Source organism: Gekko japonicus, unplaced genomic scaffold (assembly GCF_001447785.1).
Source record: "Gekko japonicus isolate JY-2015 unplaced genomic scaffold, Gekko_japonicus_V1.1 scaffold593, whole genome shotgun sequence".
In the NCBI taxonomy this organism is placed as follows: domain Eukaryota; kingdom Metazoa; phylum Chordata; class Lepidosauria; order Squamata; family Gekkonidae; genus Gekko; species Gekko japonicus.
In genome coordinates this window covers 67587-86784 of record NW_015169191.1, presented here as the reverse complement: position 1 = coordinate 86784, position 19198 = coordinate 67587, and the positions used below count along the sequence as shown (strand labels likewise).

Genomic DNA, 19198 nt, shown 5'->3' with positions numbered 1-19198 from the left:
GAGATGGCAGAAGAGAAGACCTGGGAGTCCTTGATGGTTTCACACACGTATGATAGAAGATGTTTGTCTGTTGAAAATCCAGTTCTCTTTGTGCTTCAGTTTGTACCTGTTCGCAGCTCCAATCTCTAACCTATTTTTGGAAACTTCATTTGTTTCTGCTTCATGTGGTTTTACTACTCTACGCTACACTCTGAAAGGCACTGCTATTACTTGTTTTAGCTGTGGATGATGGACATTAAGGATGACTAATCATAATGTCTAGTGCACAGTTAGCTTTGTTTTCAGTGCTGAGCAGTCACTGACTGAATGTATGCCTATATACATAAATTATGTCACAGCAGCTGACAGAAAGCCACATTGGCAATTACCAGCAACCAAAAAACCCCATATAACTACTGAATGCTCTGTGCACCATTCATCTAAACACAATACAATAGTATAAGATACTATTCATATTAAGTAGATAACTATAACTGAGAGCCAGTTTGGTGTAGTGGTTTGAAGCGTGGACTCTAATCTGGGAGAACTGGGTTTGATTGCCCGCTTCTCCACATGCAGCTGCTGGCATGACCTTGGGTTAGTTACAAGTTCTTTCAGAGCTGTTCTCTCATGAGCTCACTCAGCTCCACCTACCTCACAGGGTGTCTGTTGTGGAGATGGGAGGGGAAGGGAAAGGAGATTGTAAGCTGCTCTGAGACTCCTTCAGGATATAAATCTAGTCTCTTCTTTAATAAACAGAGTACCTCTGTGCACATAGGACTGTCTCTACGAACCGTTGTTGAATCTTAGCCAGATCTTGTGTATCTGGAGTGAGGGGAAGGGCTTTCATCTCTTCTTTTTCTCTCTGTCCTCAGCAGAAGGCCCAGCATATCAGGTGAGATTGCCAAGGTGCCCAGATAAGGACCAGCTGGTTGTGGAGAAGGCATAGTAAAACCACTACCACCACCTCACTGTGGGCAGCTTGCTATTTTCTTGGGTGACTACTATGGTGGTTTTACTCTCTTCTCTGCAGCCTCTGTGCTCTCCTCCTGGCTGTTGTCCCTATGCTGAGATGGGAGCACAGAGGCTCAGAAAAAGGGGAGGGGTTGTTGGAGAGGACAGGTCCTCTACTACCATCCCTGGAATGAGGCCCACAGGTCAGGGAGGCTCACAGCTTATCCTTTCTCCAGTTGTTCAGCAGCAGCTGTTTGAAGCTGGGAAACTACCTGCCAACTGCAAGTCCTACTGGGCAATGACCTTGCTCATTTTCCTGGACTATGCTGCCACATTGGGGAAGGGCTGTAGGTAGCATGTGAAACAACCACATGTGACTTGTAAGCCATTGAATATCACTGGGTTGTGCTGAGATACTAATACCAATACTCTGTCATTTACTTACTCATCACCAAGTCCTTTTTCAAACATATGGACTGTATTAATCAGCAGTGTTAGTTATCTGAGTAATCTTGTAGCAGTTTAAATAGTTATTGCATAGGTTTCTACGGGCTATAGCTCTCTTATCAATTTTGACGTGGGAACATTTACATTATGTTGTCTGTTGTGCCTTTAAAAGGCTTGTCATGTTGACTTCTGACCAGGTGCTTGAGACCAGTGGATGAAAGTGTTATACAAATTATTTGAATTTAACTGTGGGCCAGAAGAGATTTGTGTATTGTTTATGGGGTGAGTGACAGCAGAAAATATTTAAGAGTTGAGGTTTACAGTGTCTTGTGGGTCCTGATACTGCAAGACAACCACCATGCTTGTGATTTTGCTACAGGTTACATATAGAGCTAGTTTTCTTATGAAAAATCTATTCAATTTCAATTACATTTGGCTGGGACATGATGTTGGTCACATAACTGGAAGTTGTCACACTGCTGATACAAATTATGGATTCTTAATGCATTCTATTCTTGAAATTGTTACCTTTCTTTGTGACTTGCAGAAACATCTTGTTTTAGAATGATGCCAACTTGATGGTGTTTGTATTACCTCCTTTCCACTATTGACTAGTTTTCAATCGTTTTTGCATCTTGTGTAATAGAAAAATGTTATATGAAGTCATGCCCACTTTTTAAATTATTAATTTTATGCAGACATTTTATTCGATTATGCATTTTACATTTGAATATGTTTTCATAATACTTGTCGATACTTGGCACTCTGTTATTATAATATTACATCAATCTAGCAATTCCTGATTTTTTTTCAAAAACTAAAGAAGCCCTCCAGTGTATGTGGAAGGAATGGCTGCTGTGAGGACTGATGCTAGGAAAATGATGCTGATGTTTGGCAGGATCTGGGGAAAATAGGCACCTACCCATCCACTTGCTACCCAAAGGCACTTTGACTGCAGTCTTAACATAATTGTAGATAACCAGGGTTGGGAAAGATCATAGGAAAGCGGGGGGGACGGACATACAGAAGCAGAATGAATAGGTGGGCAACTTCATGTGGACGCTCCCAAAAGTGGTGCTGCAATAAGGAAGCCAAGATGGAGCAGAGCATTCATGTGGAAATGGTGATGGTCTCTAATCAGCAAGGACAAGATGTAATTTGCAGTGTTGAGTGAAATGTGAGGAAATGTGTCTCTGTGGCATATACAAAAATAATTTCCTGTTTTCAGTTAGACATTTGAATATCAACAGTCAGGAAATTTTGGCCACTCACTAAAACATTACATGCAGTATGTTTTGAATGGATAGCTGTAGGGCATTTCAAGTTACTGTAAAAATAAAAGAATTATAATGTGTCTAGTGGTCTTAGAAATACAATGTCCACATTGCAGCCTGTCAGTTTCTAGTTGCATTACTGTGATCAGATCACTCTTGCTGCTATTATTTTATGTGTGTGTGTGTATGCTTTTGGCCAGTATTGTTCTTGTAACTTAGAAACTCTAGAGCAAACATGGAATGTAGTGAGTTTGATACAATGAGAGATCACTGTTTAAAGTAACTGGCTGGAAATGAAAAGAAAAAAAGGCCTGAAGTTGCTTGCAACCTTTGCAGCTTGATGTTCTTCAAGACTGTCACAATAGCAGGACATGATTCTGCTGCCTTTATGTGACATTTGAGTACATTGTTATATACCTGGAAGGGTTGTTGTTGTTTTTAAAGGAAGATGGAGTTAGGACTGGGGGTATGGGAGAACATGGCTCCGTGTTAGAGCATCTGTTTTGCATGCAGTAGATCCCATGTTCAATCCCTGTTATCTCCAGTTAAAGGCTCAAGTAGCAGATGATGCGAAAAACCTGTGTCTGATTCCCTAGAGAGCTGCTGCCAGTCAAGTTGGCAATACTGATCTTGGTTCTGAATTAGTATATAAGGCAGCTTCATGTGCCCTTAGTTAATGATCTCCATCTGATTGTAGATAAAGTGTGTCCCTCTCTATTGCTCTTATCAGATTTATCAGCAGTCTTTGATACTGTGGATCATGCCATCTTGTTGAGACTTTTGGAGATACAAGTAGGGATTTAAAAATATCTGTTTTGGGTTGATTTAAATGATCTCTAACAGGCAGGATTCATAGGGTTGTTGTTGGAGACTACTTGTCATTTGTGTGGCACCTGCCTTGTGGGGTTCCTCAATGGTCAGTCCTGTACCCCATGGTATTCAGTCTTAATGGAGTCCTACAAAAACTTGCTGACTCAGTTAAGAGCCTTGTGGGGGGGGGCATACTGGATCTAGTTTTGTCACTGGAAAAACAACACAGATGCAAAAAATACATTCTTTCAGCTTCACTTAGTTTGGAAGATGCCCCCCCTACCATGATTTGGCTGATCTGGTCATGTGGATCCATGCTATTGCTACACAAATCGTTCCTTGTACACAGATACAGCTTTTCTTATCTGCACTTAAAACAATTTATTTCTTTTGAGACCTTTAACTCTGTTTATAAATGGGTCAAATTTGGTACTGTATTTCCAGAAATGGAAGGAGGCAAAGGACGTGTAAATAATACACTTTCTTTTAGAATAAAAGGGTCAGCATAAAGAAAAACAGAGAGATACAGGCAATTCAAACTTAAGCAGCTGGTCCAACAGATTATCATATATACCCAGAGGAAGCGAATACCCAGTCTTGCCCTTTGTAAAGAGACGGGGTGGAGGGGGGGGGCATTGTTGCTGCCTGAATGGGGAATAAAAGGGATAATGTAAAATATACTTTGTCCAATCAGAGGGGGGGTCCATGATCTAAGAGTCCTTGAACACCATGGGGAAGGGGGAACAGTCTTTGGGCAAAACAGAGTCCTTCCTGGCTCCAAGTTGAAGTCTGAGTTCCATTGGTGCCTGAATCCAAGCTGCTAGGCAAAAGAGCCCTTTATATACTTTCTGTCTGTTGGACTGTTGGGATTTGAATGTGGGAGGAAGAATTCCAGTTTTTGATTGAGTTATGAACAGCTGCTGTGAGGCTGTCAGATTGTGTGGGGAACTTGACTGAATTAAAACAAAAAGACAAAGGTCTCGCTAGGGTGGTGGTAGAGATTGACCTAGTTAATGTCCTGCTTCTCTGGGCAAGACAAGATACCTGTTTTTGTAGAAGGAAAGTGCAGCATTTACAGGTATTGGCTTGGTGGAGTTAAATTATCAAACATTCAAGACAGCCCGTGACAGTAGGTGCCTTGGGGCTTTCCTTGGCTCAGTTGGTATTTTATTTCTCCTGTACGTAGGCTAGTTTTAAATTTCTCTTTAATGGCAGAGAATGTGCTTTCCAAAGTGGGGGAGAGACCCTAGTGGCCATTTTCTCTTGTCAATAATTAGAAGTACAAACTTCCAAGGGTAGGGGCCTTCTGATTGGCTTATTCAGGGAGGGGGAACCTTCTGGGTAACACTATGGTTACCTTGAGGCTAGATTATTGCAATGTACTCTATATGCATCTGCCCTTAAAGACAGCTCAGAAATTCCAGTTGGTACAGAACAGTTGGCTGGCTACTATCAGGCATGAAGCAAAATGTGCATGTCATGCCAAGTGTTCAGACACTGACTCAACTGGTTTATCAATCAGTTACCAAGTTAATTTCAAGGTTCTTGTTATCACCTATAAAACCCTTAACGGCCTTGGACCTACATAACTGCAGGATCTGCTATGCCCCACTACGACAGCTTTGCTCATCTAAGCAAAGCCTTCTAAGAGTGCCATCCTGCAAATGGGTAAAACTGCCAACTCCTCATTCATGTGCATTTTCTGTGGTGGCTTGTGGAACAGACTGCCTCAGGTGGTCAGGAAAGCCCCCATATTTACATCATTTCTCAGAATATACAAAACAGGAATGTTCAGAGGGTATTTCTGCAAAGGGATAAGAACAGTAGCATAATGGAACAGTAGCAGAATAGAACAGCATAGGAGGTTGCCGCTACAAGGGAGAGTTTTGTAGTCTTTTGCAGTGTTTATTGTATGTACCACCTCCCTTTTTTACTTCCTCTAACATGGTAACACCTTTCTTCATCCTGGTATGACATGTCTTAGACACCTTTTTGTTTGCATTACTTTATAGTTCTTGTAATCCTAGTCTTCCTGCATTGTTTGTTGGAGGAGGCCATCTGATTGAATATTTTGTAATCTGCCTTGAGTCTCTGAGAAAAACAGGCTCTGAATGAAATTAACCTGATATATATATAAAAGCCCTAATGTGTCAGCTCTTTCCAGTCTCCCATTGGCTGTGCTGTGCACTGCATCAGCCATTGGCCCATCAACTGCCACTCAAGAGTACTCATGTGCCATTGGCTGGGTGCTGGGTCTGCTCCTCTCTCCCGCCCACTGCCAGCCTGGCCACTGTTCCCTGACAGAATAAACTGCCAAAATGGCTGTCTCTCCTGATGACACTTCTGCTTAGTTCCTGTGTAGCTAACTTTTACCTCAGTGGCTGTTACTGTGCAACCAAGCTTGGTTCTGTCAGTACAAAGGCAAATACAGGAGGCCCTTTTTCAGGCCTACAAGCTCCAGGTTGGGAAATCCCTGGAGATTTTGTGGTGGAGTCTACGGAAGCCAGAGTTTGGGGAGGGGAGAGGCCTCAGCTGAATAGAATGCCATACAGTCTACCCTCCAAAGCAGTTATTTTCTCCTGGGAAACCATTGCTGTCAATCTCCAGGTGAGGGCTGGAGATCACTCAGAATTAAAACTGCTGTCCAGATGACAGAGATCAGTTCCCCTGGAGAAAATGGCTGCTTTGCATAGTCACTTCCCCTCCTGCTTGGATTCCCACTGCGGAGGAGAAAGACTGTACTTTTCCTAGGTAGAGGCTGCAGGTGTCGGGGGGAGATGGAAAGCTGAAGTCAGAGGGGCAGATAAAAGCAGATTGATGGTTGGCTGGGAAGGAGCTAGGGTAGCCAACTCCAGGTTCGGAAATTCCTGGAGCCTGGAGAGGGTGGGGTTTCAGGAAGGGGTGGGACCTGAGAAAGGTACAATGCCATAGATTCCACCTTCCAAACTAGCCATTTCTCCTGGGGTACCATTGTTGCCAGTCTCCAGGTGAGGGCTGGAGAGCACTCAGAATTACAACTGCACTTTAGATGGCAGAAATCAGTTCCCCTGGAGAAAACAGTGGACTTGGTGTCATTATACCCTGCTGAGGCCGCCACAACAAATTGACGCTGAGTGCCCAAGGCCAGGGCACCCACCCAGTGCCTCTTTCTAGATCTTGTTATATTTATTTCCACAATGGGCCATATTCCTAGTAATAGTCTAATTTTTGTGCGTGAGAGAGATTTCAGTTCTACGTGAATATTGGCACAGGGATTTAGCATAGTCCCCCATGGGATAATGTACAAATCATGAGGGGCATTCAGAATTTTTGGTGGCAAGCAGAGGACATCTGGGCTGCGGTCACACACACTAAATAATCCACTTTCAATACACTTTCCAACTGGATTTTGCCAGTTCACACAGTAAAATCCAGTTTGAAAGTGCACTGAAAGTGGATTGAAAGTGGATTATTTAGTGTGTGTGACTGCAGCCCTTGTGTTTTAGGCAAACCTTTGCCCCACTTGGAATGGCTTATGACAGCCAGTGGAGGAAACTTGTGTTCTATATTGCTTATTCCATCCCAAGGATAAAATTCTAGATTTCTTCCCCCAGGCCCTTAAAAGGTGATACACAGCAGATAGGAATTAAAATTAAAATTAGAGAGGTGGCTGACTGCCATCAGGCACAAGAGTTTCAACGAGCATTGCCTGAAATATGTGTATTGTATGGCTACAGCATTATAGGTATATAGTCTTCTTGCCTGGAGCACTGTTCTTATGTCCCAGATTTTTGCTTGGAGGGAATTCAGTAATGCTGTTGCATACACAGGGGGTGGAAAATGGTCAGTAAAATCAGTAAAACTCAGTTTTTCATCTTGGTCAGTAATTTGTCAGTTTTTTAAAAATTGGTCAGTAAAGCCAGTATTTCTTAGCTTTTTATGAATGCAGTTTGTGGTTTTTTTGTTTTCATTACTGCATTTTAGGGGAAACATGATGACTTCCCAGTGAGAAGACAGATTGTTTTTAGTTCAGTTATGAAGTACTTTAAGGACTTTGTTCCTCAGAGTAAAAGTGATTCGGTGAAATCTTCCACAACATATAGAAACGTAATTAACCTCTTAAAACACGAGACAATGAAAGCAGAGGTGATTTTTTTTTTTGCATGCGTGCCCGCTTATTTACAGAGTTCACTGGAGTGTTCCAGAAAGAAGAGCCTTTGGTGCATGTGATGCACAGTGAAGTAAAAACACAAGAATTTGTAAGAGTTCAGCAGCATTGTCTCTTGAAGCCTTCAGTGATGAGCACTACATATCTGTGAGAGAAGTAGTCAGTGAAAATAGAATCTGTGATGAACTGAAAAAACTTTCTGAAAACTTTGAATGCCCACCTAATCGTCAAAGAAACTTTATATCATGTATATGAAACAATGTATACCATGTTAATACCACACAGGAGCTTTTATAGATGGCAAGAGCAGTTCATGTTTATTACAAGCAATATTGTGTTGAACAGTGTGTCATTAAAGAGGAGTAAAATGAAAAAGAAAAGAAAGAGGGGGGAAAGGCAGCGGAGTTAGAAAGGTTTAAGAAGATAGACAGTGAAAAGGATAGAAGGAAGCAAAACTGAAAAAGCTGAGACAACAGAACAAGAGGAGGATGACTGCTCAAACGTTGCTAAATGATGCAACCAAACGTGTAAAGGAGGCTGCTGAGAAAAAGGATATGGTGGAATTCCACACAGCACAGCTCATGCTAGAAGGAGTGGAGAAAGCAATGGAAGAAGACAAGGAGAAAAAATGCTTGTGGATGCAGTGCAGAAAACTGTTGAGAAATGAAAGTTCGTTAATAACTTCTTTTTTCATCAAAAAACCAAAGATAAAGTAAAAGCAAAAACAAATCTTACCCTACAGTAATTATATTTTGTTGTCATAATGATTACTTTATATGTGGTTTTTAATATGTGCTGCTGTTTTATTATCTACAGTATGTGATTATTTCTAAAAGCAAATCTTTTTTTGCCTTAAATTTTGTACAATAATGAAAACATTACCCTATCTTCATTTTAAAACATTCAATAAAAAAGTCTGCAATCCTTTTCTCTGGATCACATCTGACTATGGTGCTGGTGGAGGCCATATAATAATCATTTTTAATGAAGCCCTAGTTTTACTTCTAAAACACTAGCTTATCGATAGGCTGACATTAAATTGTTCAGTAATTTGTCAGTTTTTTGTCAGTATCTGGTCAGGTTTTTTGGAATTTTGGTCAGTAAAATCAGTATTTTTGACCCTCTGACTAGTTTGCACCCCTGCATACATGGTGTATGGTAGCAAATCAAAATGTTAAGAACCACTGATTAAATCTCCCTTTGAGAAGTGTCAGCCATAGTAGGAGAGCAGCAGAGTATACTGTTTCTTTCACTGACTTTCACCGTGTAGCAGTGTAGCAGGAATAAGTCTTTAATAGTAGTGGAAACTGCACTAGGAAGCTATAAAATCAAGGGTAAAGCTTGTTAGCTGACATGCTTTACTCTGTATGTTTGAAAACATCACTACAGACCCATGATTCAGATTCACCGCGAGCAGCTGGTGAGTTTTGAAGGTGTTGAAGAATAATTCAATTTGTATTTTATGTGTTACTTGAAACTTGTTAGCTTAATATACTTGCAGTGTTGACCTACTTTTGTAGCCTAGACATGAGCTAAGGACACCTTCAAAACACTGCTCCAGCTGTTTGCTTCTGAATTGTGATGCTAAATTTATGGAGGGCAGTTTTAAAAAAAACTGGATGAGATGCAAAGAAGGATGAAGCAGTGATTTCTGAAATAAACATGTGCATGTATTGTGTAGTAAACTACAACCCCAAGGCAATGTAGTTACATTTTTAGAAGTTAGTGAATTGCAAACCTTCCTCATGATTTTAATTGCCTTATTTGGTTATGAATATTTGAAGATTAGCTGTTTTGATATTCATTGTTGTCATAAGTGGATCTGTTGGTATTTATTTATGATAGGCTTCTGCTAACCCCTAGAACTGGAGAGCTCCTGCATTGAAAAGCGTAGTGGACAATTTTTGTCCGGTGATAACATGCCAGGTTGGAATGCTTATCTGCGACTGAATCCTTGCTATTTTTAACCAGCAGCAAAACGTTTAACTCCTGGTGGCTTGGTATCCAGGGTCTCTTTGGTTGGCCAAAATACATTTTCAGGCTTTCTTCCATTGTGGTCTAACTTCTGTTCTCTAGCTTTTCTAACTCCCACTGCCAAACCTCCTTTATCCATTTGTTGAGATAGTGCTGTTCGGTTTTCCTCCTCACTGCATGAAATCTTTCTAAGCACATCTTAACAGTACAACTTAAATTACCTAACCCACCCTCTGTTGTATCCTCACAACAACCCTGTGAAGCAGGTTACATTGTAAAAGTATGATGGATCCAAGGTCAACCAGAGAGTTTCAGGGCTGAGAAGGGATTTGCGCATTGGGTCTCTGTGGTCTTGGTTCAGCACTCCAAGTACTATACCACACTAGGACAAGGAGTACTCTGGAGGCAGCATATGAGTGAGGGGGTATATGGTTCCTTAGCTGCCTGAGCCTTTCACAGGAGGGAAAGAAAGTTATAATTTACTAGGGGCTTTTTAGCATGTTCCATTGATTTTTTGGGGATTCCAATGCTTCCAGAAAAAACATTGAGATAAAAGTGGTCTCAAAAGAACTAAAAAGAATCGTGGGGGGGGGGGGGGGGGGAGACAACAAAAATCCTGGAGTGAAAACTATAGGCACAAAAATACAAGTGGAAATCAGGGGATAAACTGAAGCAGTATTGGGCCATAACCATCAGAAAAAAACCCATGTAGAAAAGCTCAGTGTGACAAATAAGGTTATCGGGGATCAAACATTGATATTCCCTACCACTACTTGCTGATCATGTAGCTAGAATGATGCTGAGGCAAAGAATTGACTCATTTTTGTAGGTTTATTTAAAATATTTGTGTGCTGCCTTTCCACCCACTTTAGGGTCCTGAGCAATCAAAACAGTGTTAAAATACAGATAAATATATACAAGATATTAAAATATTTAAAACAATAAATTAAACCTATAAACACTGAGAACAGGTATGGAGGAGGGCCACTGAGAATGAGTGATGGAACACCAAATCAAACAAAAAGTCTTCACTCACTGGCAGAAGACAACAATAGAATGTCCCTGGGGATGATTCTATCTCAGTTTGTTGCTGTTCACATTGTGTTAAGTGCCATCAAGTTGCTTCTGACTTGTGGCGGCCCTATGAATTAATGAACGCCAAAATGTCCTATCATTAACAGTCTTGCACAGGTCTTGCAAACGGAGGACCATGGCAGCCTTTATTGAGTCAATCCATCTCATGTTAAATCTTCCTCTTTTCCTGTTGCCTTCAGCTTTTCCTAGCATTATTGTTGTTTCCAGTGACTGTCTTCTCATAATGTCATCAAAGTTCAATAGCCTCAGTTTGGTTATTTTAGCTTCTAGGGAGAGTTCAGGCTTGATTTGATCTAGAGCCCACTTATTTGGCAGTCCACAGTATTCGTAAAACTGTCCTCCAACATCATATTTCAAATGAACCTTAGAATGCATCTTTAAATGTTGTTCTCTGGAGAGATCTATTTCCAGTAACTTAGGTGCTGAAGAGATATTTTAGTCTCATTAATGATACTGGAATTGGCTAATAGGGGAGCTTTATCATTAGATAGCAAAGGTAAATGATGATTTTGAGCAGATAGTGGGAGAACTAATATCTAGGAAATCACCATTCTACTCTGTTTTCTTTGGGGTGCAGAGAATTCCTTGAAAGGGTGATTTCTTTTTCCTCCCTATAGTAATAACCAATGTTGTGCTCTGTTCGTAACAGAACCCCTGTCTGGAAGAACTGAAGGCTCATAGAGCATACTTCTCAGCCAGCTAGGCTCCACTTTAAAATAATACCAATTGGATAAAATAAATAAATAAATAAATAGAAAAAGTATACAGCCTGCAACTTTATCTTCAGGGAGCACAGCAAAACATCACCACCCAGATAACCGGAAAACCAGAGCTGTAGTCAAAAAAGAACCAAACCAAAAATAAAACACAATATATAACCAACAGCTATAGAGCGGGGGGGACGGACGGACCAACTCATTCTCTACCTATACCCCAGAGAGATCCATGGGAACAAGGTATAATTAAAAAAAATACAAAAACTGAAATTATAACTGACAAAATATATAACCAACAGCTATAGAGCGGGGGGGACGGACGGACCAACTCATTCTCTACCTATACCCCAGAGAGATCCATGGGAACAAGTTTTAATAAAAAAAAATACAAAAACTGAAATGATAACTGACAACCAATGCTCCCTCTAAGCTGTGGAATCTTGTGAGCAAAAATTCTACTTTGTGAGCTACTGGCATTAAAGTTGTGAGTGAGTGATTTGGCTACTGCATGAATTAGTTTGCTCTGGAGCCATCCTTCCTGAGCTAAGACAAAAATGTGTGAGCCGGATGCTAAAAAACTGTGAGCTAGCTCACACTAACTCAGCTTAGAGGGAACACCGTTGACAACCTTGATACTTCAATATTTTCTTATTATAGTGAATATATCTCTACAACAGTGCAAATTAGTCACAGTAAATAGTTCATTATCATTAACAATAGTCCATTCTTAACTATTCGTATGATCAATTAAAGTGCCTGTGAATGTTCTTTCCAAGATTAAAGTGCTTGTGCTGTAGTAAACGATTTAATGTCCTTTGTTCTTTCATTCTGCTATAGATTATTTATAAGGTATGTCATCATGGAGGCAGTTTAAACCTTTCCTACCGTGAACATTGTGCTTGTTAAATTCTTGTCTGTCTTTGAATGATAAGTGGATATATGGATTTTGTTCTGTTGCCTCTTTGGGAAAAGTGAGAAGAAATGGAATTAAAGGTCAACAGATCCATCAGAGGCTGCATTAGAACATCCATAAATCATCCACACTCACTGGATTTGAAAGAACATTAGAACGTTTATTTATTTTGTTTTGTTCATTTAATGTATTTCTATGTTGACCTTAGAAGCATGCCTAACTGCGGTTCAAATTTCCCTTTGTCTTCTTGAATTTTATGAAACAGGTCTCTTGTTCTTTTTTTGTTGTTCTCTTCTATTTATTTACGCTGGTTATTATAATAGTTCTCTTTGTCTCAATGTGCCAGTTGTTGGAACACTGCATTTAGACTTCTGATTCTGTTTCTGTGACCTTTCAGTTTTGCTTCTTGTCTCGCCTCTCTTTAGCAATTTTAAGAGTTTCACCAGTTAGTTATCCATTGAAGCTTTTCATTTCTTTTGGCTACAGGAATAGTATTTGTGCATTTTTCCTTGATAATATTTCTGGTTTCTTTCTTTCTTTATATTTTTGCGTTTGTGCGTGTGTATGTGCTCGTGCCTGGAAGGTGTGGCAACCTCTGGCAACTCCTACTGGGGCATGGAGGACGTTCAGAGAAGTGTCTTGATAGCCTGTCTCTGCCTCCTGGCCCTGGTATTCTTTGGAGGTCTCCCATCCAAATACTTACCAGAGTCAGCCCCGCTTAACTTCTGAGATCTGACAAGATCAGGATTGCCTGGGCTATCCAGATCAGGGCGATAATATTTCTGGTTTCAATCAATTGTTCTGTTTCCTGTCGACTTGAACTTAGTAATGTAAACCTGTTCTTTGCATGGTCCTTAAATTCTTCAGGAATGTTGTTTAGATTCTGTTTGGCATTATGAATGTTTTGGTGTTTTTCTTCAGCTTAATTCTAATTTTCAATATTAATTCATGGTCTGTTCCACAGTCAGCTCCTGGTCTTGTTGTAGTATAGAGAATAGAGGTTCTCTGTCTTCTGCTTCTTATTTCTATAGTAGGAATATAACCTATGTAGGCTTGTAAATTAAATTTGGTGTGCCAGATTCCCTGCTCTGCTTTTCTTCCTTGCTTCCAGAAGGTGAACTGTGTCTCCAGAGCGCTAATGGCAGCTCTTTGCTTGATCTGAGTCTGGGAAGGAGAAAGAGGAAGCTAATAGATTCTTTTTGTACTTTTTTCCTGCCGAAGAGAAATGGTTGGTCCAAGACTACATATGTGCCAGATTGGCCAGAAGTATATATTTATCTTAGGCAGTCTGATATATGAGTTTTCCCCCAAGCCCACATGAACACTTAGCTCATTTCCTATTTTAAGGGAATAAAACCTGAAAATAGTTTCCTTTGTAGTAGTCTGTATTGGGGTGTATGTTTTGTGTATTTTAAAAAATCTCATGCTTGCTTCCTTCCTACCAGGAACCCCCTGGTGAGGTACTTTCAGCTGAGATATAGTAACTGGCTCTAAGACACCCAGCGAGTGTTGTAGCAAAGTGAGGATTTGAGGCATTCCACATTAACCACTATACTGCATGGGCAAAATGTGGTCTTCTAGTTGGGAGGCCAGTGGCTTTTTCTTGGGCCCATCTGCTCCCTGGGCTTAAAATGAAATTAATCTTTTAAAAGTTCCTTTCTTTTAATCATTATTGAGTCTAAAAAAGTGAAGGTAGAGATCAATGATGGTACTACATACAGTAGTAGTAGTAGTAGTAGTAGTAGTAGTAGTTTTATATGGTCTACTGGTAATGGTGACTGCTCTTGCTTCGGAGATGTGAAAGATATGTTTTTGTACTTGGAGGTAAATCTAGTTTTTATGGGGTATATGAGACGGACCTGTTTTCTGCCATTTACAATTAATCTGACTACTTCGGGAAAAATGCTGATCACCAAAGTACAATAAACTGGAATAAGGGATGCTTTCTCTGTAATTTCTAAGATTTTTTTGTTTTCCTTAGTTTCTTCTCTGAAAATGAAGAACAAGCCGATAATATGAAAGAAAAGTGTTGATGGGGAGAAATTCCTGTAAACATAAATGCCTTTAAACCAGCTTTTTTCATTTACTATTGATAATTTGTTTATTATTTGTATGAATAATACTACATACATGGATTTATGAATGATATAGTCTTGATACAACCAGATGCTGAGACTAAGTAAGAGTCATGTCTGAATGTTAGAATATCTTTTCTGGATTGGATGAAAGATCCGTCTAGTTTAGCATCCTGTTTTCCACAGGAGGCAACCATATGTAGTCTTAGAAGACTACAAGCAGGGCATTAAGGTAGTATCCATCCACTGCAGGTGATGGGCTTTCAGTAATTGGTATTTATGGACATACTGCCTTTGAAAATGGAGATTCCCTTAAGCCATCATGGCTAGTTGGGACCGCTTAACGGCCACGTGCTCCCATATCAACCTGCCAATTAGTTAAGGTCTTTAATGGAGGTTTTTCTTTAGTTGCCTCGGGCTTTTGAAGTTTTGGCTCCTTTTAGAGATAGATGTTTATCCTGTTCTCTAGTGCTTTTAATTGCATACAGGGGTACAACTTTCCAAAAGATATGGCTTTACCATTTCTGTGTTAATGTTATCTTTGAGAGTGCTTAAGGTAGAAAAGTATAATAAAAGTCTTGTAAATAGTGGGTCTCCTGCTGGACCCAGTCAGAATATGTATCAAAGAAATCAACCCAATCTTGAGTAGCAGTGTATAGCATTTTATAATAAATAGAGTGTTGCTAGGCATCTCCCTTATATATAAAAGCCGAATGGGGGTGGCACTTCTCTAGAACATTCCACACACTCCGTAATTGGTTGGCACCCTGGTATGTCACTCAGAATCTGTCCCTATCCACTGGCTGCATTGCTTGAGTCTCGCCTCTAACATTCTAAACAGTTTGTTGTTCCTCTCCCCCCCAGTCAGAACACAGAGGTTATTTGCATATGCAGCCTCATTGGCCTTTGCCAGAACAGTTTGCTGTTCTGAGGTAAAATCTGTCCAATCTCCAAGTGAGGGCTGGAGATCACTCAGAATTCCAACTGTTTTCCAGATGGCAGAGATCAGTTCCCCTTGAGAAAAGGGTGGACTCTGTATCCTTATATGCTGCTGAGGTGGCCCCCGTATGACAGCCAATGTGACGTAGCAGTCAGAGCTTCAGAGCACGGGAGAGGCTGCAGGTTTGTGGGGGGTGGGAAACTGAAGAGTGAGGGGAAAATAAAGGTAGGTTGATGATTGGCTGGGAATGAGATAGAGTTGCCAACTCCAGGTGGGAAATTCCTGGAGATGTGAGGGATGTTTCAGGAGGCGTGGGACCTTGGACAGGTACAAAGCCATAGACTCCACCCTCCAAACCAACCATTCCCTTCTGGGGAACCATTGTTGCCAATGTCCAGGTGAGGGCTGGAGATCACTCAAAATTACAACTGTTCTTTAGGTAGCAGCGATCAGTTCCTCTGGAGAAAATGGTGGACTCAGTGTCATTATACCCTGCTGAGGTCGCCACAGCAAAGTGACACTGAGTGTCCAAGGCCAGGGCACCCGCCCGTAGCCTCTTTCTAGAGGCCGTTATATTTATTTCCACAACGGGCCTTTTTCCTAGTAGACTATATTAATAATTCTTTTCCGTTAGAGAGCTTAATTATTTTTCATTCTCTTTCCACAGCAGGAACTCATTATACAATGACAAATGGAGGCAGTATTAACAGTACAACACACTTACTGGACCTTTTGGATGAACCTATTCCTGGAGTTGGAACATATGATGACTTCCACACCATTGATTGGGTGCGAGAGAAATGCAAAGACAGAGAGAGACACAGACGGGTATTTAAAACTCCTTCATTGCCATTTTATCCTAATGTTTGTAGATAGTAAATGACAAGCTAGGTGTCCACAGGGACTCATGGAGGAAGGGGCATCCCATTCTCTCCTGTCATCCCTCCTATGATAAGTGCCTGGGGGGGGGGCTGAGTTTGGAAAACAAACCATGCCAGACACCTTTTCCTCTCAGCCCCACCCCCTCCATAGCTGGCCACTGGTGACAAGGAGAGGCAAAGACTTGAGACAGTAATTGCAGAGGATGGGCTGTCTGTTCCAAGCTTCTGATTGCTAGAGTGATGGGAGACAAGGCATCTGAGTAGACTCATTTGACCTCAGTCTAAGAGCACGAGGACCAAGAAAAAAATCCAGAAGCAGGACAGGGATATGGCCTCTCCAGTTTCTGAAACTTTACCGTAAGCAGCTGAGTTGAACAAAAGTTTAGTTATTGGGTGAGAAGGTAGCAGATACCAGGATCCCATTTTCCATAGGTCAGAAAGGGGCTATTGCTCAGTAGGAGAGTGCTTATACTTTGTATGTGGATTTAGAGATTAAATAATTGTAGCATATAAGGTAACGTTTTGTTTCTACAGATTAATAGCAAGAAGAAAGAATCCGCATGGGAGATGACAAAGAGTTTGTATGATGCGTGGTCAGGATGGTTAGTCGTAACGTTAACTGGCCTGGCGTCAGGTAGGGACAACTGGAAGAGTTTGTTGGGTTTTTGCAGAACTACTTGTTGCATTTATGATGTAAAGTTCTAGTCACTATAACACTGTCAGTACACAGTATTCCCAGACATTGGGGTCAGTCTCCACTTCTTTTCTTACAAGTTTTATAGTAGGCAGAGCTTCCTTGCTTGCTCCTGTTCTGGCAAGTTACCCATAGTGTTCTGCATATTACCATCGTTTAAACATTCTTTCAGGTAATGATAGAAGGGTCACAGAAATTGTTGCTAAATACATTACAACAACTCTGAGTATTTGCACCAAAGTATTGTTGTGTATAGGATAAATTTAAGTTTTAATCTTTTTGTATAGAAAAATGTTTTAGATGTATGTTTATGTGTTCGTATTAATTCTTTCTATGCGAATGTATTAATTTATCTTAAAATAGTCTTATAGCCTGCTTGTGTGATAGAGACCGAGTGGCTACATTTTAAGTGTCAAACAGCCAATGGGCTTTTTGGTCATTTTCCTTGAAAGAACTGAATTGAACAGCATATGGTTATGGCCAATGAAGAAGTGGTTGTGAAGCAGAGGTAATGATGAAGGCTTCTGTGACACGTATTCACGGTTTCTTAATGAGTCCTGCGACAGACCTTACATATAAAGAAAATGTCTCTCTACTCAGCAGTTCTCCTCTGCTTTCCATTTACCTTTCTATCCACAAATCCAAACTCTGTTTTTTGTAACTTCATCTAGATAGGCTATCTTCACCTGCATGCATTATTCTTTTTCTTATTTCTACAAAATTTACATGAATTGCTAAAGAGCACTAAAGCTTTAGAATATTGCTGAGTATCAAATTTCCGCATTGTTTGGTGATCTGTTGTTTCCCTGCCAAGTAAAACATTAACATACACATCCAGTAGAAAAGAATGTAATTGTTCTCACAATAGAACAAGTTAAGCTGGTTGTCAAGATTCATTTGCTCTTTAGAAGCTGAAAAAATGAGTCAAACATGTATTAAAGGTTTCAAAACTGATTTTTTTCTTCCTGTTCTATAAAGAATTTTGTCTATAGCACATGAATGGGCTTAGTTGTATATTTCTGCAGCGCTCCAAATTGTGCATAAGGCACTGTATACATTTCTGCTGATGTTAAACCAGAGAGGATCACTTCTGCTTCTGTGAACCTCATGTACTCATCAGAGGTGTTGCATGCACACCAGAGCCCCACCAGTAGGACACTCAGGCTTGCATCCAGTGATGTACAAGCAAAAACATAAACAGACCTAGATCCTCTTGTGCAACACTAGCACTTTCCTCCATATATATGACAATGCTCAGAAATTGGTTGTTCAAGATCTTGCAGAAGTACAAATGGAGAAACGATAAGTTTGACTTAGTGCAAGTGGCTACAGCAGTCTTTCTTGTGTTTCCACTTGTGCAACAGATCTAGTGCAAAAGGAATTTTGCATTGGATCCAACCCAATGTTTGTATTATATCAAGATAATGTTTTGCTCACCTCACTTCTCCAAGCGATGAGAAGCTTCAGAGGTTGCTGCTTACACAGGTTTTTCAGAAGAAAAGAGAACTGGAGTCTTATGATGTTTCTGTAGTATTTCAGATCAGGAAAACAGAATGGGGGATGATTAAGCTTCCTTTCCCCAAGCACAGCTGTCTTGATCCAAACCAGGGTGCAGGGGAATCAAGTGTCTGCTTCATAGGGCCCAAGGATAGACTTGAAAGCAATGTATCCTGTAATTAGGCCCTGTGTCTTTCCTTTTCACAGATAAAAATTATGTGTTTTCTTTTTGCACTGACCTACACATGTCTTCCTTCTCCCTTCAGCTAGCAGTGGGTTTCATGTCTTTCAGTCCTGATGGCTGTTTAGCTGGAACCAGTAATGCAGCCATCACAAAGCATAACTAAGCTATCTTCGACGTGGTCTCTGTGCTTCACATCCATGGGATCTAATGCGCACGCGCTGGATCGATCAGTGCTGTAGCAAGCTCTTTGAATGGATTTTCATGCCCAGTCCCTCAGGTATGCCCGGGAACCCCACCGCGCATGCCCAGAGGGGTGGGCACGGACATCCCACCAGTTCCTTTCTTACCGCTGCGTTGAGCAGACCTCTTCTTCGTCGGTCCGATCGGTTCGCTGTTAGCTTTCGCCTCACAGCTCTTAGGAATTGTTTCCAAACTTTCTTTTACTTTAATTTTTGGTTGTTCTTCAAAAACAGTTTTTGTTCCTTTCTTACCGCTGCGTTGAGCAGACCTCTTCTTCGTCGGTCCGATCGGTTCGCTGTTAGCTTTCGCCTCACAGCTCTTAGGAATTGTTTCCAAACTTTCTTTTACTTTAATTTTTGGTTGTTCTTCAAAAACAGT

The 19198-nt window shown here is 40.7% G+C and overlaps 1 protein-coding gene across 5 annotated transcripts in view; it reads left to right on the top strand.

The window, feature by feature from the left end:
* Nucleotides 1-19198, top strand: part of CLCN3 (chloride channel, voltage-sensitive 3) — an 82275-nt gene that overhangs the window by 36250 nt on the left and 26827 nt on the right. For all 5 annotated transcript variants that reach the window (XM_015416239.1, XM_015416240.1, XM_015416242.1 and 2 more), the window contains 2 exons: nucleotides 15992-16152; nucleotides 16740-16839. In XM_015416239.1, the coding sequence (XP_015271725.1) occupies nucleotides 15992-16152; nucleotides 16740-16839 (261 nt within the window). The remainder of the gene's footprint in view (nucleotides 1-15991; nucleotides 16153-16739; nucleotides 16840-19198) is intronic.